The sequence below is a fragment of the Trichomycterus rosablanca genome, chromosome 5 (assembly GCF_030014385.1).
Source record: "Trichomycterus rosablanca isolate fTriRos1 chromosome 5, fTriRos1.hap1, whole genome shotgun sequence".
Classification (NCBI taxonomy): Eukaryota; Metazoa; Chordata; class Actinopteri; order Siluriformes; family Trichomycteridae; genus Trichomycterus; species Trichomycterus rosablanca.
Window position 1 is genome coordinate 29,774,577 of NC_085992.1, and position 26,023 is coordinate 29,800,599.

Genomic DNA, 26,023 nt, shown 5'->3' on the forward strand with positions numbered 1-26,023 from the left:
AAGGAGTGAATGAGTGAGGGTGTGATTCCCTGCAGTAGATTGGTACAATGTCTAGAATGTATTTCTGCCTTTAAACTAATGTAACCATGGGTTACCGGACCCCCAACCAATCCAATCAAGACTAAAGTAAACATCAGTATGTGATGATATACAGTAAAATAAAAAATTTGACTATCACTTTGTATAATAGAACATTCTAATTTATATTATTAATAATATATTCATATTTTACAGGCACCAGCAAAGCATTTTATGAAGCTAGTATGGATTGAATATTTATACAGTGGTAACTCAACGTTCCCTAAATTCAAAATCTTTATAACTCAGCACCCTTCGTTGAGAAATGTATACCCTTAAACTCGACCTGTTCAGTTTGTTTTAAAAAAAAAATATTCATTTAATATCAAATTAACAATGAACTGCCGTTTTGTTCAGCGCTCATTTTGACCGGTGTGATAATACGTCATCAGTGTGCATTTGAGACGAATCGGCATTTGTGTGGAATAACCATCAGATTCACTCTGAAAGTATCCACATGTATCTGTGTTTAGCTGGATTTTCCTCACTGTTTCACTTTTAAACTTGTGTTACAGCTCGGGGTTGCTGAGAAATGGTAAGAATCTGATTTTTATTTCAGTGTTTTTATATTATATTTGTGTTATTTTCAGTGTATAAGTGTCAAAAACAACCCATTCTTTTACATTAACTTGAAATATATGCAGTTTCACGGGACCATGGAACACATTAACAGGTTTCCAATACATCCTTATGGGAAAAAATATCTTGAAACTCAACGCCACTCCCAGAACCAATTGACGTTGAGTTTGAAGGTACCACTATATACAGTGTATCACAAAAGTGAGTACACCCCTCACATTTCTGCAAATATTTTATTATATATTTTCATGGGACAACACTATAGAACTAAAACTTGGATATAACTTAGAGTAGTCAGTGTACAACTTGTATAGCAGTGTAGATTTACTGTCTTCTGAAAATAACTCAACACACAGCCATTAATGTCTAAATGGCTGGCAACATAAGTGAGTACACCCTACAGTGAACATGTCCAAATTGTGCCCAAATGTGTCAATATTTTGTGTGACCACCATTATTATCCAGCACTGCCTTAACCCTCCTGGGCATGGAATTCACCAGAGCTGCACAGGTTGCCACTGGAATCCTCTTCCACTCCTCCATGATGACATCACGGAGCTGGTGGATGTTAGACACCTTGAACTCCTCCACCTTCCACTTGAGGATGCGCCACAGGTGCTCAATTGGGTTTAGTCCATCACCTTTACCTTCAGCTTCCTCAGCAAGGCAGTTGTCATCTTGGAGGTTGTGTTTGGGGTCGTTATCCTGTTGGAAAACTGCCATGAGGCCCAGTTTTCGAAGGGAGGGGATCATGCTCTGTTTCAGAATGTCACAGTACATGTTGGAATTCATGTTTCCCTCAATGAACCGCAGCTCCCCAGTGCCAGCAACACTCATGCAGCCCAAGACCATGATGCTACCACCACCATGCTTGACTGTAGGCAAGATACAGTTGTCTTGGTACTTCTCACCAGGGCGCCGCCACACATGCTGGACACCATCTGAGCCAAACAAGTTTATCTTGGTCTCGTCAGACAACAGGGCATTCCAGTAATCCATGTTCTTGGACTGCTTGTCTTCAGCAAACTGTTTGCGGGCTTTCTTGTGCGTCAGCTTCCTTCTGGGATGACGACCATGCAGACCGAGTTGATGCAGTGTGCGGCGTATGGTCTGAGCACTGACAGGCTGACCTCCCACGTCTTCAACCTCTGCAGCAATGCTGGCAGCACTCATGTGTCTATTTTTTAAAGCCAACCTCTGGATATGACGCCGAACACGTGGACTCAACTTCTTTGGTCGACCCTGGCGAAGCCTGTTCCGAGTGGAATCTGTCCTGGAAAACCGCTGTATGACCTCGGCCACCATGCTGTAGCTCAGTTTCAGGGTGTTAGCAATCTTCTTATAGCCCAGGCCATCTTTGTGGAGAGCAACCATTCTATTTCTCACATCCTCAGAGAGTTCTTTGCCATGAGGTGCCATGTTGAATATCCAGTGGCCAGTATGAGAGAATTGTACCCAAAACACCAAATTTAACAGCCATGCTCCCCATTTACACCTGGGACCTTGACACATGACACCAGGGAGGGACAACGACACATTTGGGCACAATTTGGACATGTTCACTGTGGGGTGTACTCACTTATGTTGCCAGCTATTTAGACATTAATGGCTGTGTGTTGAGTTATTTTCAGAAGACAGTAAATCTACACTGCTATACAAGCTGTACACTGACTACTCTAAGTTATATCCAAGTTTCATGTCTATAGTGTTGTCCCATTAAAAGATATAATGAAATATTTGCAGAAATGTGAGGGGTGTACTCACTTTTGTGATACACTGTATATACAGTGGGGCCAAAAAGTATTTAGTCAGCCACTGATTGTGCAAGTTCTCCTACTTAGAAAGATGAGAGAGGTCTGTAATTTTCATCATAGGTACACTTCAACTATGAAAGGCATAATGAGAAAAAAACAATCCAGGAAATCACATTGTAGGATTTTTAAAGAATTTATTTGTAGATTATGGTGGAAAATAAGTATTTGGTCAATAACAAAAGTTCAGCTCAATACTTTGTAACATAACCTTTGTTGGCAATGACAGAGGTCAAACGTTTCCTGTAAGTCTTCACCAGGTTTGCACACACTGTAGCTGGTATTTTGGCCCATTCCTCCATGCAGATCTCCTCTAGAGTAGTGATGTTTTGGGGCTGTCGCTGGGCAACACGGACTTTCAACTCCCTCCACAAATTTTCTATGGGGTTGAGGTCTGGAGACTGGCTAGGCCACTCCAGGACCTTGAAATGCTTTTTACGGAGCCACTCCTTCGTTGCCCAAGCGGTGTGTTTGGGATCATTGTCATGCTGGAAGACCCAGCCACGTTCCATCTTCAGTGCTCTCACTGATGGAAGGAGGTTTTGGCTTAAAATCTCACGATACATGGCCCCGTTCATTCTTCCCTTAACACGGATCAGTCGTCCTGTCCCCTTTGCAGAAAAACAGCCCCAAAGCATGATGTTTCCACCCCCATGCTTCACAGTAGGTATGGTGTTCTTGGGATGCAACTCAGCATTCTTCTTCCTCCAAACACGACGAGTTGAGTTTTTACCAAAAAGTTCCATTTTGGTTTCATCTGACCACATGATATTCTCCCAATCCTCTTCTGGATCATCCATATACTCTCTGGCAAACATCAGACGGGCCTGGACATGTACTGGCTTAAGCAGGGGGACACGCCTGGCACTGCAGGATTTGAGTCCCTCTCGGCGTAGTGTGTTACTGATGGTCCCTTTGTTACTTTGGTCCCAGCTCTCTGCAGGTCATTTATCAGGTCTCTCCGTGTAGTTCTGGGATTTTTGCTCACCATTCTCATGATCATTTTGACCCCACGGGATGAGATCTTGCGTGGGGCCCCAGATTGAGAGAGATTATCAATGGTCTTGTATGTCTTCCATTTTCTTACAATTGCTCCCACAGTTGATTTATTCACACCAACCTGCTTGCCTATTGTAGATTCACTCTTCCCAGCCTGGTGCAGGTCTACAATTTTCTTCCTGGTGTCCTTCGACAGCTCTTTGGTCTTGGCCATGGTTGACTGTTTGAGGCTGTGGACAGGTGTCTTTTATACAGATAACGAGGTCAAACAGGTGCCATTAATACAGGCAACGAGTGGAGGACAGAAGAGGAAATGTTACAGGTCTGTGAGAGCAGAAAATCTTGCTTGTTTGTGGGTGACCAAATACTTTTTTCCCACTATAATTTACAAATAAATTCTTTAAAAATCCTACAATGTGATTTCCTGGATTTTTTTCTCAATTTGTCTCTCATAGTTGAAGTGTACCTATGATGAAAATTACAGACCTCTCTCATCTTTCTAAGTAGGAGAACTTGCACAATCAGTGGCTGACTAAATACTTTTTGGCCCCACTGTATATACAGTGTATCACAAAAGTGAGTACACCCCTCACATTTCTGCAAATATTTCATTATATCTTTTAATGGGACAACACTATAGACATGATACTTGGATATAACTTAGAGTAGTCAGTGTACAGCTTGTATAGCAGTGTAGATTTACTGTCTTCTGAAAATAACTCAACACACAGCCATTAATGTCTAAATAGCTGGCAACATAAGTGAGTACACCCCACAGTGAACATGTCCAAATTGTGCCCAAATGTGTCGTTGTCCCTCCCTGGTGTCATGTGTCAAGGTCCCAGGTGTAAATGGGGAGCATGGCTGTTAAATTTGGTGTTTTGGGTACAATTCTCTCATACTGGCCACTGGATATTCAACATGGCACCTCATGGCAAAGAACTCTCTGAGGATGTGAGAAATAGAATTGTTGCTCTCCACAAAGATGGCCTGGGCTATAAGAAGATTGCTAACACCCTGAAACTGAGCTACAGCATGGTGGCCAAGGTCATACAGCGGTTTTCCAGGACAGGTTCCACTCGGAACAGGCTTCGCCAGGGTCGACCAAAGAAGTTGAGTCCACGTGTTCGGCGTCATATCCAGAGGTTGGCTTTAAAAAATAGACACATGAGTGCTGCCAGCATTGCTGCAGAGGTTGAAGACGTGGGAGGTCAGCCTGTCAGTGCTCAGACCATACGCCGCACACTGCATCAACTCGGTCTGCATGGTCGTCATCCCAGAGCATGATCCCCTCCCTTCGAAAACTCATGGCAGTTTTCCAACAGGATAACGACCCCAAACACAACCTCCAAGATGACAACTGCCTTGCTGAGGAAGCTGAAGGCAAAGGTGATGGACTAAACCCAATTGAGCACCTGTGGCGCATCCTCAAGTGGAAGGTGGAGGAGTTCAAGGTGTCTAACATCCACCAGCTCCGTGATGTCATCATGGAGGAGTGGAAGAGGATTCCAGTAGCAACCTGTGCAGCTCTGGTGAATTCCATGCCCAGGAGGGTTAAGGCAGTGCTGGATAATAATGGTGGTCACACAAAATATTGACACTTTGGGCACAATTTGGACATGTTCACTGTAGGGTGTACTCACTTATGTTGCCAGCTATTTAGACATTAATGGCTGTGTGTTGAGTTATTTTCAGAAGACAGTAAATCTACACTGCTATACAAGTTGTACACTGACTACTCTAAGTTATATCCAAGTTTCATGTCTATAGTGTTGTCCCATAAAAAGATATAATGAAATATTTGCAGAAATGTGAGGGGTGTACTCACTTTTGTGATACACTGTATATATACAGTATATATATATATATATGTATACTGTATATACGTATATATATATATATATATATATATATATATATATATATATATTAGGGCTGTCGAAGTTAACGCGATAATAACGCATTAACGCAATCTCAATTTAACGCGATTAAGATAAATAGTGCCATTAACGCAAATTCTAGTTCATGTTAAGACTTGACTGGTAGAACAAACGTTTTAATGTCGGACATGTCACCGTTTTTCATTTGCGGTTTGTTAACAAAATGTAAAAGAGCGTCGTAGCATCTGCACTTGCATAATAAATAAATAAATACACGCTATATTCACAAGTTGTCGGGAGCAGAACACTTTATTAACTTATTCTGTTACGGTAAAGAATACCGGACAGCTGAGTCAAGCACGTTGTCCATGAACTATGGAAGCCCCAAAGGGTCAAAACACACTCACTTCGTGTAGAAACGTCCATCAAACCATTGGATAGTATTACTGCCTAGTATGTGAGTGAATAAAACTCCCTTACAGTTTTCTCTTGTCCCAGCAGTTTTTAACATAAGTACATTTAGCATAAAATGTGTTCACCATTTTAATTGTAACATTTCACTTAAAAATCCTTGTTTTCTATAACATTTACACAGATTTTTTTTAATGCGATTAATCGCGATTAACTATATGAAATTCTGAGATTAATCGCGATTAAAAATTTTAATCGTTTGACAGCCCTAATATATATATACTTTTTTTTTTAATTGAGTGAAATAACTGGCTAGCTGTTTATAATTTTTCTTTGTCAATTAAAGTAATTGAATATTTTTCACTAATTATTAATGTATCAAATAGGTTATTTGTTCTCATAATCTTAGAATTTGTAGCATGTAGCAGACACTTTTGTCTAAAGTGTCATAAAGTCAATTATGATCGAATACAGTTTGAGCAAATGAGGGTTAAAACCCTTACTCAGAGGCCCAACTCAACTTGGCAACCTTCAGCTTACTAATCCAGTACATTAACCACTGAGCTACCACGGTTTCTGCATTGTTTAGTAATTATCCCTCGTCAATAATTAGCCAACAGAGGTTGTAATTGCATCAGTCATGAGGTCCTGTCCGACTCCAACCCTGTATGAACAACAAGCCAATCGTTGTTCATGTAACCGCCCAGCCCAGCCGGATGGCGGAGAGTTTCGAACCATCCAGTCTGAAATGTCAGCTCTGGTGTGCTGCGCCACCTGAAATTAAAATTGATTGATTGATTACACGGTGTGACATGCAGTGTTTACAGCTATACGGGACAAACTATGCTGCAGCACTAGAAAAAGTAACTCACTCACTGTCTTAACCGCTTATCCAATTAGGGTCGTGGGGGTGCTGGTGCCTATCCCAGCTTTTCAATGGCCGCAGGGCAGACACACATACCCATTCACCTACAGGTCAATTCAGTGTCTCCAATTAACCTGACTGCATGTTTTTGGACTGTGGGAGGAAACCGGAGTTCCCGGAGGAAACCCACGCAGACACAGGGAGAACATGCAAACTCCGCACAGAAAGGACCCGGACCGCCCCGCCTGGGGATCGGACCCAGGATCTTCTTGCTGTGAGGCGACAGTGCTACCCACCGTGCCACCGTGCCGCCCCAGAATTAGTAACAATTGTGAAAAATCTTGTTCCGCCTATGCCTATGAGATTCATTTTCATTCTTATTAATTAACATTGCTAGGTTAATATTCGCTTAATACTCTGACTCGAAGGAGTGTAAAATGAAGTTTGTTGCACAACATTAAGTTTGCATATTGTTAGTATTAAACAGTTATTCTAACAATTACTGGATTTAGGGTCACTGTTTAACTATCGCAGGCCATCATGCACCATTGCGCTTTTATTATGTCGTTAAACACATTAACCCAGTCTATGACCTTCTATCATTAGCTCTAATTTGTGCTTTTTGCACCAGGTACCAAATTGTGGACAGAAGTCATGGCGGCTATGCTGTTGTTTTAGATCTGACCTTTCAGGTGGCATACAAAAGACTTCTAAGGGGGAAATGAGAGGCAGTGAAAAAATTACCCATGAAACTAGAGATGCCGGCTTTACAACCTCTTGACGCTCATTTACTTGGTGAAGTGAAACTCAACACCTGCTTTAGACATCAGCTGATCAAACCTTCACAGGCTTTCAGCAGAACGTGTTGGATCAAACGCCTCTGCTAAAAGGTTGTAAGCACCTAAATATGCCATTTATCTCATTACCACTTCTTCTTGAAGCCGGTGCTGTTGATGAGAAAAGGCCATTGAGGAGGAGTATAAAAGCATAGCGAATCTCTTTGGGCTTGGCCAGACTCACACCTCTCAATTTAACAAGCCGGTAAAAGGATTAACCTCTTACTGCCCCTATTTCCAAACCAATCGTCTGTGAACATATTGGTCCATTCTTCTAGTTTTGCACCTTGCTAGGAAAAAGTGAATGAAGGAAAATATTCCCAGACTTATAATGCTACAAAAGACATGACATGAAGTGATTCAAGTTTTCTTCTGGCTAAACAGCTAATGAAGTAGCACAACCTGTGGCCTGTTCAAGCTCAAAATGCACAATGAGGACTCCTGATTAAGGTGCTAGACCCCTGAGTTAGTACAGTTAAAATGCCTTTACAGAGGTGACAGTCAGCTGCTAAATGTTTAGGAAAATGACCTGCAAAACAGACATGATGGTTCAGATGAGAAATAGAGGTGACATCAGCTTGCATTAGTATGTTTTATTACTAGCACAAATGCTAAATAAACAGTCCAGAGGTCAAGGCATCAAATTAGCCTCAAAACCTTGATGCACCCTGTGCCATGCTTTGCAGATGTCCCTCATCCCTCATCCCTTTGCTGTGTCTGATCCACTCATACCAGCACAACACACACTAACACACCACCACCATGTCAGTGTCACTGCGGTGCTGAGAATCATCCACCACCCAAATAATACCTGCTCTGTGGTGGTCCTGACCATTGAAGAACAGAGAGCAGGCTAAAAAGGTATGCAGAGAAACAGATGGACTACAGTCAGTAATTATAGAACTACAAAGTGGAGCTGAGAAATGGACAGTGAGTGTAGAAACAAGGAGGTGGTTTTAATGTTATGGCTAAGCGGTGTATAACTCCTAAGCTCTTGACCTAACAGATATAGGCCTAACATCTCACTATTCTTAGGTTGACATCTATTGCTTAAATTAAAGTATGCAAAACAATATCCTGGTTAACAAATGCACACGGTCTTATTTTATTTGTGTATTTTCTTAACCGCTTATCCAATTAGGGTTGCTGCTGGAGCCTATCCCAGCTTTTCAATGGGTGCAAGGCACACAGTAACACCCTGGACGGGACGCCAGTTCATCGCAGGGCAGAAACACACACACACACACACACAAACACACACCCATTCACTTATAGGGCAATTCAGTGTCTCCAATTAACCTGACTGCATGTTTTTGGACTGTGGGAGGAAACCGGAGCTCCTGGAGGAAACCCACACAGACACTGGGAGGAAATGCGAACTCTGCACAGAAAGGACCTGGACCGCCCCACATGTGGATTTAACCCAGGACCTTCTTGATGTGAGGGGACAGTGCTACCCACCGAGCCACCGTGCCGCCCATTTTCTAATCCTCATCATGTTAATACATACATATAACACTTATGGCATTTAGCAGATGCTTTTATCCAAAGCGACTTACAGCACTGTGACAGTATATTGTCTAAGCAATCGAGTGTTCAGGGCCTTGCTCAAGAGCCTAGCAGTGGCAACCTGGCAGTGGTGGGGCTTGAACCAGCAACCTTTTAAATACTACTCCAGTACCTTAACCACTAGGCTACAACTGTCCCCAACTGTACAACTTTCATAGAAGTCAGAATACAGGATACCTTTATTTGTTGTATATACATATACAGGTGTACAGTACAATGAAATTCCTTTTCTGCTCATTGGAAAGTTGGGGTCAGAGCGCAGGGTCAACCATTGTATGGCGCCCCTGGCGCAGAGAGGGTTAAGAGCCTTGCTCAAGGATCCAACAGTGGCTGCATAGCAGAGCCTGTATTTCACCCGATAATCCTCCAATTGATAACCCAAAGTTAATCAAGAATCAAGAAAATCAAGGCTTTGTGTTGTTCTCTCTGAATAAATGTACTTCAGTTAAAGATTTTTTTTATTATATTATATTTTTCAGTGTGGAGATTGTGTTAAGCTTTCATTTCCCCTCATCTTTTTCAAGGGTGCCAATAACTCTAAAGCTGACTATGTACATCACACCTTACTTTGCCATTATATGACTACTGGCTGCTCTCCCACACAAACAGAACTTGGCACCATGCCTGTAATAGCTGCAACAACAGCAAAAACTTTACATCTGGTCTTTATCCGCCTCCTCTTCTTTTCTGATCGCCATGAAAAGATGACCTGGCAGACAATTTCCAGAGCAAATCATCTTGCTGTGAGGGATGTCCTACTAGTTTGTTCATTTTACAGTGTATGTCATTATTCTTAGTACTAACTACAATGGTGCATTTTCTTGTCTTTTTCTATTCCATAATAAATGTGGTTTATACTTATATAGTAAAAAAAGTTTTATTTTAGGGCAGTCACGTACAACACAATACAATTATTAACGACACAGATCGAAAACTTGGGAACAAATGGAAATAAGACATTTGATACAGACATAATCAAAGCAACAAGCACTTCATAAGTGTGTAAAGATGGGTAACCAATGTGGGTGTGCTCTGGAAAACAGAACTGCTACATGGTGTGCAGAAGTACAATCTTTTTATTTATTTTTTCTGTGTGTATGTTCGCAGTGCTAAATAAATTATCGCATACAACAAAACAAGTCTGTTGTGTTCTCTGAATGTGCTGGGTTTAGACTGGGGTAAGGAACACACAGTGGGATAGAAAAAGTTTAAGCGGATGTTTTGTTCTGAGTTCGGAGAATCAGTGAAGGAACGTACACTAGTCAAGTGTATACATGCATTATCTCTTTTTGTGCTCGGCAGCTGTTTTGTAATAGCTTTTTCGTTAAGGTGTTAGACAAGTGCTTGCAAGAACACTGATTCTAGCTAGTTAAAGATAGATGGACCTCTAAACAGAAAAAAGAACATGACCAAACTGATGCCAATAAACAAAGTTAAATAAACAGTCAAGCCAGAAAGTCTGCACACCCCTTTTACCTTCTCCACATTTTATTATGTTACAGACTCATTCTATAATAGATTGAGTTATTTTTTTGCCTCAAACATCTACACACAATCACCGGTAATTACAAACTGAAAACAGGGTTTAGAAAATATGCAATTTTATTTTACTGAGAAAAATAATTTATTTAGGGGTTACATATTTGTACACACCCTTAGCCTAATACTTGGTTGATGCACCTTTGGCAGCAATTACAGCTTCAAGGCGTCTTGGGAAAGAAACTACGAGCTTGGCACACTTGTTTCTAGACATTTTTGCCCATTCCTCCTGGCATATCCTTGCAAGCCCCACACAGCCATTTTCAGCTCCTTCCACAGATGTTCGGTTGGATTCAGGTCTGGGCTCTGGCTGGGCCACTTAAGGACATTCACAGACTTTCTCTGAAGCCACCCCTTTGTTCTCCTGGCTGTGTGCTTCGGGTCGTTGTCATGTTGGAAGGTAAACCTTCGCCCCAGTCTGAGGTCCAGAGCGCTCTGGAGAAGGTTTTCTTCAAGGATCTGGGTGTACTTAGCTGCAGTCATCTTTCCCTCTATCAGGACTAGTCGCCTTAACCCGCTGCTGAAAAACATCCCCACATCATGATGCTGCCACCGCCATGCTTCACTGTAGGGATGGTATTAGCCAGATGATGAGCGGTGCCTGGTTTCCTCTAGACATGACGCTTGGTATTCAGGCCGAAAAGTTCAATTTTGGTTTCATCAGACCAGAGAATCTTGTTTATCATGGTTTGAGAGTCCTCTAGGTGCCTTTTGACAAACTCCAAGCAGGCTGTCATGTGCCTTTTACTAAGGAGTGGCTTCCGTCTGGCCACTCTACCATAAAGGCGTGATTTGTGCAGTGCTGCCTGGATGGTTTGATCTTCTGATAGGTTGTCCCATATCCACAAGGATACGCTGGAGCTCTCTCAGATAGTATCTATCTTAATGTAACTGTGCACAGGTTGATTTTGTCAGGCAGGCAGATGAGTTAAAGCTCCACCCACATCATTCAAACATCTGCACTAATCTATCACTGCAGAGATTTTAGGTGCTTCAGATAAAAAAGTGACTTTTCTAAGTTCCTTGCAATCTCCTTATACAGGTTTTCTGACTGCCTGGTAGGATCAGCCAACTAAACAAGTGATAGCATGAAGCAACTTATTTGGATATCATTGGTTGGATGACATGTCAAGGACAAAGCTGGTTGGTGCCCTAGTCTATAAAGCACAAGTAAAAGGCAATGAGAACAAATCTCAAAGACATTATTCATGCACAATTAACATGATTTTATTCAGCTATTGAAAATCGCACACACCTTATGTGTGCATTTTATGAGAATGTAAATACACTCAGTGCAAGCTTGTTGAATTTTAATATGAGGCTTGCTGAGCGACTTTGCTTGCGCATGTTAAATCTCCCAGCCAGAATTTTGTCAGGGCTAAAAGGCGCTCCGCATCCTGGAGGTCTGAAGTGGATTTACTAAGTAAAGCTTCTGTGTAAAGTGTTTCAGCCAATATGTTAAAATTCATATTACAAATTCATACTGTTCAGACCACTGTAGGTAGATAGAGCTAAATCTTAGCTGGGAGAAGCAGTGGTAGTCTTTGAACGAGAATAGAACAGGTCAGTTTACAAAACTTCTGCCTAACTAGGGCAACCATGATAAGCTGTAGGTGTTATTATTACAAGCCTAAATCAGAAAGAGTTGGGACAGTATGAAAAAAAATCCAAAGGAAGGTTGGGATGGGACAATTTAGAGCTAGTAAAGAGGTAAAAAAATAAATAATGAATACATAACTAGACATTAGTGCCAAACTCTAGTTTTGAATACAAATCTTTAAAGTCACATTACAAAATCTAGAAGAAAGCGCATTACAAAATCTAGAAGAAAGCGCTCCTCCGGAAATATACAGATGTACAGGTAAATAGAAGTGGGTGATATAGTTACGCAAAACTACGTAAGAGGGATCTTCACAAAGTTTCCGCACTTTTATTTTAATTGGAAACAGTGAGAGTGGGAGGAGTAGTAATCGGTCATGTCTGAGAGACTGAGAGAGAGCTTATAGTCCGGATTTAATGCCATCTGATTTCCACTTTTTGGACTTTTTGGAAGATTTTCATGTGGTGATGATGTAAAAAGCAGTGATGCATCAGTGGCTACACGCTCAACCAAAAAAACTTTTGCTGATGGCATTAAAATGGTACAACAATGGGAACAATGCATCATAAAGGAACGTGACTATGTAGAAAAGTGATGTCATTTGTTTTTGAAATTCTTAATAAACAGAGTTAAATAAAAGTGCAGAAACTTTTTGAAGAACCCTCGTATAAAAATGCTTTGCAGGACCTGCTGACCCTCAAAGACCATAGTAGGTCCAGTACTAAAAAGCACTGGTCTACAGAGAAGTTACCATGTTCGTAAACTGTGTGCAAGCTGCATGCACCAAGAAAATGGAACAGGCTTGAATGCTTGATCCATACAAAAGCTGCATCCGAAATCGCATACTTACAGAGTACGTACTAGATTCGAGGAAGTACGAACCGCTCTGCCGGTAAAGAAGGACGCGCTTTCAGTACAGAAGTGTGCAGTATGCACTACGTACTACGTACGGCATCTTACCAACATCAAGTGATGACGTGAGGACGTGATGACGTAATATCACCATAGTTACAGACCGCATGCTCATTACAAGCCCCACTCGGCAACATTTTGGATATTTATCGCTAATCACTACATTATTTAGGGTTGTACGCAATAATAACATTTTTATTTTATCTTACTTACACTTGTAAACAGAGGACTATCTATTTTCCACCATTTTTCTTGTTTCTTCTTCCGCTTGGAACGCCTACGCAGCTCCAGTTGAATTATGGGATACATTAGCGGACCGAAAGTGTGCATCGTTTGCATACTCAAACATGGCTGCCCAAAAAGTAGGTCATCCGGGCACTCGCGTACCTCTTTATGTATACTATGTATACTAACCGCTCTCGCGTACTGCTTTTGCGTACTATTGAGTATGGAAGTATGCAATTTCAGATGCAGCTAATAAGGGTCCTGCAAAGGGCATTTTGAAAGTATGCTTTGGGACAATTTGTTCTTCTAAATAGGAATTCATTAGGACAACTCAATAAATAAACATAGTAGAGCATTTATATCATTGAATGATGCAGTTGCATAGCAGATAGTGTTGGCTCTGGCGGGAACTAGAATCTGGGAGACCTAAGGTTCATCCTTGCCATCCTTGCCTTCATCCTTACTTTCCAAAAAACATGAAATGAGCTGGATACTTAATTACATCTTGGTATAAGAGAGTAAGTAAAAAGTTGAGTGTGTGATGCCCTTTGAGACACATCCGGTCCAGTGTGTATTCCACGTGTATGTACCCATTTTTTCCAGGTGGTGTTATTTCCATCTAATCAGAAATCGGATAAAGCGGTAGGTAAAGGTGAATAAACAGCTCTCTGCACCACTATCATCTCAACCTCAGTTCAGGAACTATTTTTGGCAGAATAAATTTATTCCATTTCAGATCCAGAGATTTGTAAAATCTATGCAGAATCACATTTAAGTTCCTCTGGCAGGTCGCGGTGTCCTTTAATTTGCCACCCATCTGTAGATCTGTCATATCTTTGGATTAACAGTGCTCTCTCATTTTATGAAAGTGTGTGTGTGTGTGTGTGTCAGTGAGTGTGTGCTTTGCAGAAAGTTGAGCTGACGGCTGCTCTGTCATACAGAACCGCCGCTTGAGAGAAGCTCTCCAGTGCGAAACAGAACGAGAGAGCCATTCAGTAACAGAGGTAAGACTGTTTAGTAGAGAAAGGCCAGACCTGGCAGTGTACAGAGCGAGAGCAATGGGGAAAGAAAAGACGGAGGAGATAATGTCTGAAACCAAGAAAGGGAGACAGAGAGTGAAGGTGAGTGTCACTTGTCACCACTTGTGCTTCTTCATTTGTCAATAGAAGCACAAAAGAGTTCAGCCCTGGACTGTGAGGCCACTGCCTCCATCTCCTGCTGAGAAAGCTAATGGATGCGTTATCTGAAGCCAATAAATACTGTCTGCCTTTTGGCACAGGAAGAGGGCAGGAAAATGCGTTAAACAAAGAGCTTAGTCAATGAACTTTCAGGACTTTGACTAAGCCCTTTTAATGAATACTGTTTTTTTGTTAAGGATGGCACTGTCAGATTCTCAGGATGGCAGACAGGTTAATCACATCAGCAGCAGTCAATTATTTTCATTATACCTCACTAAACCACTAAATAAAATCAGACTAGTAAGATGTTGAAAACCCACAATAGTAAAACAGAAAAGGTCTGGAGCAGTTGAGGTATTTTATATGCTCTTAGAAGTCATGACAGTTTTGTCAGTTTATTGGATTATTAATTTGGTGGTGCAGTAAATTCTTTAATGCTACTTTGCAGCATTGACTTCTAACGACAAGTGATTTGGATCAGACTAAAGCTGGTGGTTTTAATAGTCTCCATATATAGGGCTTGTATTTCTCGTATTCCCTGGAATACAAGAGCCGTGAATAAAAGAAACACTGTGAGATCTGTAAAGGAAAAACCAAAGATGACAGTCACTGACATCACCGACAGCTTCACAAGGCCGGGGTGAAGATATCACAATCCACAATTCAATAAGGCCATACCACAGGGTGCAAGCAAATCAGCAATAGGAATGGAAATGTCATATTGGAATGTGCAAGAAAAATCATATAGGAACCACACATGTTCTGAAAGTGAGGGAAGGGGCACACTGTGGAAAAAGAATATGCTCATGATCTACAACCCCAAATCAAAAAAAAGTTGGGACAGCATGGAAAATGCAAATAATAAAAAACACAGAGTTTCTTACATTGACTTTGACTTTTATTTGATTGCAGACAGGATGAATCTAAGATATTTCATGTTTTGTCTGCTCAACTTCATTTAATTTATTAATAAACATCCATTCCTGCATTTCAGGCCTGCAACACATTCCAAAAAAAGTTGGGACGGTAAATGTAAGAAATGTTTTCTTTTCACCACACTTAAAATGTTTTGGCACCAAGGATACCAAGTGATTTTGTGTAACAGTACGGGGTCGTTGTTGTCGCATTTTTTCGTTTCAAAATTCTCCACACACTCTCTATTGGGGGCAGATCAGGACTGCAGGCATTTTGGCCCTTGGCCTTTACGCATTAAAAATCATCCCAATTCCTTGAATCCTTTAATGATATTATGCACTGTAGGGGGATAAATATGCAAATCCCTTCCAATCTTTCCTTGAGGTACATTGTTTTTAAACATTTCAACCATTTTCTCATGCATTTCTTGACAAACTGGAGATCCTCTGATCATCTTTGCTCACCAAAGACTCAGCCATTCCTAGATGCTGCTTTTGTACCAAACCATGATTGATGACCTGTTGACATCACCTGTTTGGAATCACATTATTATTTAGGTTTTTCACATCGTTACTAGCCTTAAATTGCCCCCGTCCCAACTTTTTTGGAATGTGTTGCAGGCCTGAAATGCAGGAATGGAGGTATATTAACAAATGAAGTGAAGTTGAGCAGACAAAACTTCAAATATCTTGGGTTCAGACTGTCTGCAATCAAATAAAAGTCAAAGTAAATGTAAGGAACACTGCATTTTTATTTTATTAGCATTTTTCATACTGTCCCAACTTTTTCTGATTTGGGGTTGTAAAACTAATTGGTCGATACTCATTTCAAACATCTACAACTGCCACAAATGGTTTTCCCACATCCAGCTGTACCCGAGGCTGAAGCTGAATCAGTATCAGTCAGTTCTTGTCTGTTAAACCAGCTTGTTCAGCAAACAAACCAAACTCCTACCTTTACATGTGGGGAGAGGTTTATCCCACACAGGTTTCCCATCAGCTCCAATAATGCAGGTTAGAGTAGCTGGACCCACAGTGTTATATCCGGAGTCACACTCATATGTCACTGTGGACCCAAGTTTGTAGTCCAATCCAAGCCGAGAACCATTCATGATGCTTCCAGGGTCGAAGCATGCTTCCCTTGGTTTTTCTACAATGCAAATGAGAAAAGAACAGAACAGACAGATAAATAATCACACTCACGGGGTCGGATTTTACAGACAAAGGGGGGTTGGTGTGATCCACCAAAGTCACTCACAGCAAAGTAATAATTCAAAGCATATCACTCTCACTCTACTTGTTTCTGCTTTTCTTGGCATGTGAAGTAAACACATAAAAAGCTATGGCACTAATATCTGTCATTTATTTGAAGTCGAAGAGACATTAGATTGAATGCATGTGAGGTGCGACACACTAATATCAGCATCAGTGTAGATCAGTGTTGGTGGTGTTAAGAAAAAGAAAGAATAGAAGAAAGGGAGCATACTGAAGCATAATAATGAGGAAATATTAAGCTCTGTGACCAGTCTATTCGAACATGTGAATTTAAACATGATTTTTCTATAACCAACAGATCCTTAGAAGAGGCTTGGTTACCCCTAGATAAGCAGTCAAATCTGACATGTTCCTGTCCTAACTTTTATGATGTGACCATTTCATTTTCTCAGTCACATTGGCATTTAATTTATTTATTTATTAGGATTTTAACATCATGTTTTACACACTGGTTATATTCACGACAGAAACGATAGTTACTCATTGAAACACAGTCATGGACAATTTCATATCTCCAATTCACCTTACTTGCATGTTTTGGACTGTGGGAGAAAACCGGAGCTCTCGGAGGAAACCCACGCAGACATGCAAACTCTGCACAGAAAAGACCCTCAGCATGATTGAACCCAAGACCTTCTTGCTGTGAGGTGTAAGTGCTACCCACTGAGCCACTGTGCCCCACCTTTGGCATTTAAAAAGGTCACACTGAGTTCAGTGACCTGACATGATCATTATATTTTTTTCTTGCTAGAGCTGACTAGGTCAACTACACTGATCACCCATAACATTAAAACCAGGAACACTTTGTAGTTCTACAATTACTGACTGTAGTCCATCTGTTTCTCTGCATGCTTTGTTATCCCCTTTCATGCTGTTCTTTAATGGTCAGGACTCTCAGTACCACAAAGAGTAGGCATTATTTAGGTGGTGGATAATTCTCAGCACTGCAGTGACACTGACATGGTGGTGGTGTGTAAGTGTGTGTTGTGCTGGTATGAGTGAATAAGACACAGCAAGGCTGATGGAGTTTTTAAACACCTCACTGTCAATGCTGAACTAACAATAGTCCACCAACCAAAAATATCCAGCCAACAGCGCCCGTGGGCAGCGTCCTGTGACCACTGATGAAGGTCTAGAAGATGACCAACTCAAACAGCAGCAATAGATGAGCGATTAGCTCTGACTTTACATCTACAAGGTGGACCAACTAGGTAGGAGTGTCTAATAAAGTGGACAATAAGTGGACACGGCATTTTAAAACTACCAGCACAACACACACTAACACACCACCACCATGTCATTGTCACTGCATTGCTGAGAATGATTCAGCACCTACATAATACCTGCTCTGTGGGGGTCCTTACCATTAAAGAACAGGGTGAAATCAGGTTAAAAAGGTATGTAAAGAAATAGATGGACTACAGTCAGTAATTGTAGAACTACAAAGTGCTCCTATATGGTAAGTGGAGCTGATAAAATGGACAATGTGTGTAGAAACAAGGAGGTGGTTTTAATGTTATGACTGATCGGTGTATACAAATGTACACAATATTAAATTCTTTTTTTTTCCCGCATATTCCAGCTTGTTTGGAAGCTGGGGTCAGAGTGCAGGGTCAGCCATTGTACGGCACCCCTGGAGCAGAGAGTGTTAATTGCCTTGCTCAAGGGTCCAACAGTGGCTGCATGGCAGAGCTAGATTCAAACTCTCAATTTTTCATTTGATAGCCTAAAGCCCTACTCTTTATACCAGACCTGGGCATTGTACGGCCCGCGGGCCACATCCGGCCCGCGAGACATCCCTAACCGGCCCGCATGAGGTTCAAGGCAATTAAAAATTAGATGTAAATAAATGTACATCAAACATGTAATACAACAGGATTGATTTTGACGGGAGCGCTGTGTCTTTAAATATCTATCTACAGTGCCTTGCAAAAGTATTCAGCCCCCTTAAACTTTTCAACCTTTTGCCACATTTCAGCCTTCAAACATAACGATATGAAATTGTACTTTTTTTGTGAAGAATCAACAACAAGTGGGACACAATCGTGAAGTGGAACGAAATTTATTGGATATTTTAAACTTTTTTTAGAAATAAAAAACTGAAAAGTGGGGCGTGCAATATTATTCAGCCCCCTTGCGTTAATACTTTGTAGCGCCACCTTTTGCTGCGATTACAGCTGCAAGTCGCTTGGGGTATGTCTCTATCAGTTTTGCACATCGAGAGACAGAAATTTTTGCCCATTCTTCCTTGCAAAACAGGTCGAGCTCAGTGAGGTTGGATGGAGAGCGTTTGTGAACAGCAGTTTTCAGCTCTTTCCACAGATTCTCGATGGGATTCAGGTCTGGACTTTGACTTGGCCATTCTAACACCTGGATACGTTTATTTGTGAACCATTCCATTGTAGATTTTGCTTTATGTTTTGGATCATTGTCTTGTTGGAAGATAAATCTCCGTCCCAGTCTCAGGTCTTTTGCAGACTGCAACAGGTTTTCTTCCAGAATGGTCCTGTATTTGGCTCCATCCATCTTCCCATCAATTTTAACCATCTTCCCTGTCCCTGCTGAAGAAAAGCAGGCCCAAACCATGATGCTGCCACCACCATGTTTGACAGTGGGGATGGTGTGTTCAGGGTGATGAGCTGTGTTGCTTTTACGCCAAACATAACGTTTTGCATTGTGGCCAAAAAGTTCGATTTTGGTTTCATCTGACCAGAGCACCTTCTTCCACATGTTTGGTGTGTCTCCCAGGTGACTTTTTATGGATATCTTTGAGAAATGGCTTTCTTCTTGCCACTCTTCCATAAAGGCCAGATTTGTGCAGTGTACGACTGATTGTGTCCTATGGACAGAGTCTCCCACCTCAGCTGTAGATCTCTGCAGTTCATTCAGAGTGATCATGGGCCTCTTGGCTGCATCTCTGATCAGTCTTCTCCTTGTTTGAGCTGAAAGTTTAGAGGGACGGCCGGGTCTTGGTAGATTTGCAGTGGTCTGATACTCCTTCCATTTCAATATGATCGCTTGCACAGTGCTCCTTGAGATGTTTAAAGCTTGGGAAATCTTTTTGTATCCAAATCCGGCTTTAAACTTCTCCACAACAGTATCTCGGACCTGCCTGGTGTGTTCCTTGGTCTTCATGATGCTCTCTGCGCTTTAAACAGAACTCTGAGACTATCACAGAGCAGGTGCATTTATACGGAGACTTGATTACACACAGGTGGATTCTATTTATCACCATCAGTCATTTAGGTCAACATTGGATCATTCAGAGATCCTCACTGAACTTCTGGAGTGAGTTTGCTGCACTGAAAGTAAAGGGGCCGAATAATATTGCACGCCCCACTTTTTAGTTTTTTATTTCTAAAAAAAGTTTAAAATATCCAATAAATTTCGTTCTACTTCACGATTGTGTCCCACTTGTTGTTGATTCTTCACAAAAAATTAAAATTTCATATCGTTATGTTTGAAGCCTGAAATGTGGCAAAAGGTTGAAAAGTTCAAGGGGGCTGAATACTTTTGCAAGGCACTGTATCTATAAAAAGTTTCGTTTTCGTGTGTGCGAGTGTATCAGCTTCACCGTAATGCGAACAGAACTGAGTGTGACTGATGGTGGAGTTTTTAACAAGACATGAACTTCCGAAGTATTTATTTACTGAAGTCAGGTGTAAAGCTGTTTAACGATCACAATTTAGGCTTTAAATCGCTGTACTAAACAGAGAAATACAAGAACATGAACGATGCGCAGCGTCACACCTGAAGCTTCACTAACTAAACTGCAAAAGCAACAAATACTTTTTATAAAGTTTAACACATCCAGATCTGAAGCAGTCAGCTCCAGCTTTGTGATTTTAAAAACAATATCCAACAATAACAAAGGACTGAAAAACAAATGTGGTAATTAGACTCAAAACAAAATAGTTTAAAAACCTGCACATTTGTTCACATTTGTTGTCTCTTTTTTTTGCTTTTTATTTGTTTAAAAAGTAAAATAATGATGTTTTTTCTCTGCCTACTTCTAATTTTCTGATTGTAACATCTAAACAATAACAGCTTATTAGAACTGTACAATTTACTGCTTCTCATAAAGAGTGGGCAGTTGTAGCTTAGTGCTTAAGGTACTGGACTAGTAAATACAAGGTCGCTGGTTCAAGGCCCTCCACTGCCAGGTTGCTGCTTTTGGGCCCTTGAGCAAGTCCCATAACCCTTAATTGCTCAGACTGTATAGTGTAACTGTAATGTAAGTCGCTTTGGATAAAGACGTCAACGCTAAATGCTGAAAATGTAATGTAAATGTAAATAAAGAGATAAAATGAATATTGAGCAGAATTAAGTTCACCTTATTGGTCCGGCCCTCCACAACAGTCCCAGTTTCTTATGTGGCCCCTTTGAAAATTTAATTGCCCACCCCTGCTTTATACAGTATGTGCTGTTAGTTTGAAATAGAAATATCTAGGAGCAGCATCAGCTCAATAATGCACAGCAATAATAAGGCACAGCAATAGACCAGACATGGCACCACCTAGTGTTGCAGCACACAGTGTGTACAATAATCACCACTACTAAGTTTCAAACAATCTGTCTGGGTCAAATCGGCGAAATAACTGTTTGCCGGAAGCTTCTGGGTTTAGGTTTCATCCTGACTAGGATCAACACATTCTCTGAAGTGATAAATCAGGTGCCGGGAAAAAACTAGCATAGCGCCGGATAAAGTAGTGAAGGAGGAATAATGGTCTGGGTCTGTTTGATATGGCTTGTGTTGGGCCCCTTTAGTTCCAGAAAAAGGAAATATTATTCAGCATAAAGTGACCTTCTGATGCCTTTATGGCTACATGAAAGTAAATCCCAGAAGTTATGTTTTAAAATCTAGTGCAGAAAAGGTAAAAAAGGAGCTAAGCTCATGGTTCAGAATGATTTGTCTATGGTTTTTACCTACAGTGCCTTGCAAAAGTATTCGGCCCCCTTGAACTTTTCAACCTTTTGCCACATTTCAGGCTTTAAACATAAAGATATGAAATTGTAATTTTTTGTGAAGAATCAATAACAAGTGCGACACAATTGTGAAGTGGAACGAAATTTATTGGATATTTTAAACTTTTTTTAGAAATAAAAACCTGAAAAGTGGGGCGTGCAATATTATTCAGCCCCTTTACTTTCAGTGCAGCAAACTCACTCCAGAAGTTCAGTGAGGATCTCTGAATGATCCAATGTTGACCTAAATGACTGATGGTGATAAATAGAATCCACCTGTGTGTAATCAAGTCTCCGTATAAATGCACCTGCTCTGTGATAGTCTCAGAGTTCTGTTTAAAGCGCAGAGAGCATCATGAAGACCAAGGAACACACCAGGCAGGTCCGAGATACTGTTGTGGAGAAGTTTAAAGCCGAATTTGGATACAAAAAGATTTCCCAAGCTTTAAACATCTCAAGGAGCACTGTGCAAGCGATCATATTGAAATGAAGGGAGTATCAGACCACTGCAAATCTACCAAGACCCGGCCGTCCCTCTAAACTTTCAGCTCAAACAAGGAGAAGACTGATCAGAGATGCAGCCAAGAGGCCCATGATCACTCTGAATGAACTGCAGAGATCTACAGCTGAGGTGGGAGAATCTGTCCATAGGACAACAATCAGTCGTACACTGCACAAATCTGGCCTTTATGGAAGAGTGGCAAGAAGAAAGCCATTTCTCAAAGATATCCATAAAAAGTCACCTGGGAGACACACCAAGCATGTGGAAGAAGGTGCTCTGGTCAGATGAAACCAAAATCGAACTTTTTGGCCACAACGCAAAACGTTATGTTTGGCATAAAAGCAACACAGCTCATCACCCTGAACACACCATCCCCACTGTCAAACATGGTGGTGGCAGCATCATGGTTTGGGCCTGCTTTTCTTCAGCAGGGACAGGGAAGATGGTTAAAATTGATGGGAAGATGGATGGAGCCAAATACAGGACCATTCTGGAAGAAAACCTGTTGCAGTCTGCAAAAGACCTGAGACTGGGACGGTGATTTATCTTCCAACAAGACAATGATCCAAAACATAAAGCAAAATCTACAATGGAATGGTTCACAAATAAACGTATCCAGGTGTTAGAATGGCCAAGTCAAAGTCCAGACCTGAATCCCATCGAGAATCTGTGGAAAGAGCTGAAAACTGCTGTTTACAAACGCTCTCCATCCAACCTCACTGAGCTCGACCTGTTTTGCAACTAAGAATGGGCAAAAATTTCAGTATCTCGATGTGCAAAACTAATAGAGACATACCCCAAGCGACTTGCAGCTGTAATCGCAGCAAAAGGTGGCGCTACAAAGTATTAACGCAAGGGGGCCGAATAATATTGCACGCCCCACTTTTCAGTTTTTTATTTCTAAAAAAAGTTTAAAATATCCAATAAATTTCGTTCCACTTCACGATTGTGTCCCACTTGTTGTTGATTCTTCACAAAAAAAGTACAATTTCATATCTTTATGTTTAAAGCCTGAAATGTGGCAAAAGGTTGAAAAGTTCAAGGGGGCTGAATACTTTTGCAAGGCACTGTATATAGTGTGTTTTGCACCCATTTCTGGTTATTGGTGCATTTACATTGGACTGAATGGATTTATTTAAGCTGAATTACAGAATCAAACTGAACTAAACGGAATCAATTTGAATAAAATTGATGAAATGGAAGAAAAAAACAGGTTCGAGAGAAGAAAGAGGAAATAAATAGACAAAGTTGAAAAATAAAGGCAGCAAAGATGTACAGGTAACCAAATAAAGTTAGGAGAGTGGGTGGAAGAAAGAAAGAATGAAGAATGGCAATAGATGAGATGTGTAAGAAAGGTGAAGTTAGGGAAAATAGCTCTAGGGCATAATGTAGAGGGCCTGTCTGTAGGGGGCATAACCAATGCGCAGACTTGCAGAATCTTGGACAAGAATAGATGGAGAAATGCTGCGGAGGTGGTGCCTGGACATGCTGCCAAACAAGATGACAGCTACCAGCCCACTTGATTCTCGACTCACAGTTTGGAGAGCAGAGAATTTAGGAGGATGTGGGAGATACGATTGGCAAAATTGCTACAGCGTAAAACACTATCTCTATCATAACCCTGTGGTTCTACAACATGGGAGGATTTAATGGTGCATTCGGTGTGTAGTGTGGCCAGTTTAGAACCCTATTGTAAATTGCAGAGAGATAATAAATTTATGTGATATAAATGTCACTTTGAAAAGCTTCATTGGGAACTGAAATTGGAGTTACAGCACTACTGAGTTTCCATAATTAGCAAATGCTGTCCATACCCAGAGAATAAACTGTTATTTGGATTGTAGTAATTTTGCCAGTATATATTTTTCCCAGTAGCTTGGCAAAATGTTGTGCCTGCTGTGAAAAGAAAGGAACCATAAAGGAGCTGCACTGTTTACCATCAGAAATGTCACATCACATCGATGGCATTATGGGTGAGTAGGCACTTAACTCTTACTTCAAAAGGATGAGTTATTCTTAGGGTGAGATAAGTGGAAAAAAAGCCCCATCCACGCTCAGTCCCTCACCTTTAAGCAGTACAAAAATTTTTTTTAAATGATGACGTGTTAAATCAGTAGGTACTGCACTTAAGCACCAAAAAGCTAAGCAACAAAGAATCAATGTAGGTAAAATAAAAAAAACAATTGAACTATACATGTACACTTACACACAAAAAAATCTAACATATGATTATAATAATAAATATTATTATAATTATCACAAATAAGAGTCCAAACATTAAAAGTTTATTAAAATTTTACAACATTAAGGTTGTAACATTTGTTTTAATTAGAAGCAATGGTGTTACTCAGACAAAGCAACAGCTACCAGCTTTGAGTCAACAGTAGTGATGTACTGTATTTAAAATGATAAAAAATATAATCTGATAATTAAAAAATTTATAATAAATAAATAATTCTAAAATATAATAACAATAATAATAATATTAATTTACATTATTTTTACTTTTTAGTTTTATTTATCATTACTAAGAAGAAGAAATATTTATGAGTACATTTTGAGGCAAAGAGTAAAAAAATCTAATAATGATTAAAAAAAATTATGAATGAATTAATCTAAAATATAACAATAGTAATAATAATAATAACTCATTATTAGAGTAGAAAAGAGTGAAAAAAATCTAGTAATGATTAAACAAATAAATAAATTAATCTAAATACAATAATAATAATAATAATTTCTCATTATTCTTATTTTTTATTCTTATTCTTATTATTATTACTAAGAGGAAAAAGAAGAAAAAATGTTTGTAAGGTCATTTAGAGGCAAAGAGTAAAAAAATCTAGTAATGACTAAACAAACAAATAAATTATTCTAAATATAATAATAAAATAATAATCTTTCATTATTCTTATTTTTTCTTATTATTATTATTACTAAAAAGAAGAATAAAAAATGTTTGTAAGTTAATTTTGAGGCAAAGAGTAAAAAAATCTAGTAATAATTGAACAAATAAATAAATTAATCTAAAATATAATAATAATAATTATTATTATTATTATTAATAATTAATTAATTAATAATAATTAATTATTATTAATAATAATAATAATAATGATTTCCATCATTCTTGTTTATTCTCATTCTTCTTCTTCTTCTTATTAATATTATTATTACTAAGAAGAAGAAGAAGAAATATTTGTAATTTTATTTTAAGGCAAAGAGAAATTCTTATTTCTTATTATGAGAGACTCATAAACGTCCATGCACAAGCAGTACATTTGAATCTAATTTTAAAGGACATATAAATCTGGAGCACATAATGTGAAATACTAAACCACAAAACCAAACAAAACACAGCCTGAGAAGTACTGTAAGTGGTTCTAAGGATTAAGAGAAAGCATGCCTCAGAGGAACAAAGTCTTCAGGAAGGGCTGTACTGCATAAAGAGATCAGTAAGATATGCTTCAGCAAGACAGTTTAAGGCTTTAGTCGTCATTAACAGGAACTTTGCAGTCAGTATGGAACTTAATAGACAGCCGGGCTAATATAATCTGATTTCATCTTTCTGGTGAAGAAGTGGGCTGCTTCATTCTAAATTAACTGAACCTTATTTAAAAAGACTGACAGGGTATCCAGTAACACATTGCAATAGTTTTATCTGGGGATTAGAAATGTTCCTATTTTGTAGAATGATTTATGGGTAGCATATGTCATATTTTGGATATGTTTCTCATATTAATACAGAGTTTTACACACTGTGTTGGAATAAATGATAAATCAAAACTGATGTTACAATAAAGTCCTTAACTATATGCTTACATAAAAAAGGACTAAAATGTACCCTTGCTTGTCAATGTAGTAAGGTACCTTACTAAAGATACC

General features: G+C 39.8%; 1 protein-coding gene across 1 annotated transcript in view; it reads right to left on the minus strand.

Moving 5' to 3' along the window:
- The window catches only part of LOC134315046 (CUB and sushi domain-containing protein 1-like), a 739,302-nt gene that overhangs the window by 138,521 nt on the left and 574,758 nt on the right, over positions 1–26,023 (minus strand). Inside the window, exon 30 of the mRNA XM_062995960.1 lies at positions 16,352–16,546. Within this exon, the coding sequence (XP_062852030.1) occupies positions 16,352–16,546 (195 nt within the window). The remainder of the gene's footprint in view (positions 1–16,351; positions 16,547–26,023) is intronic.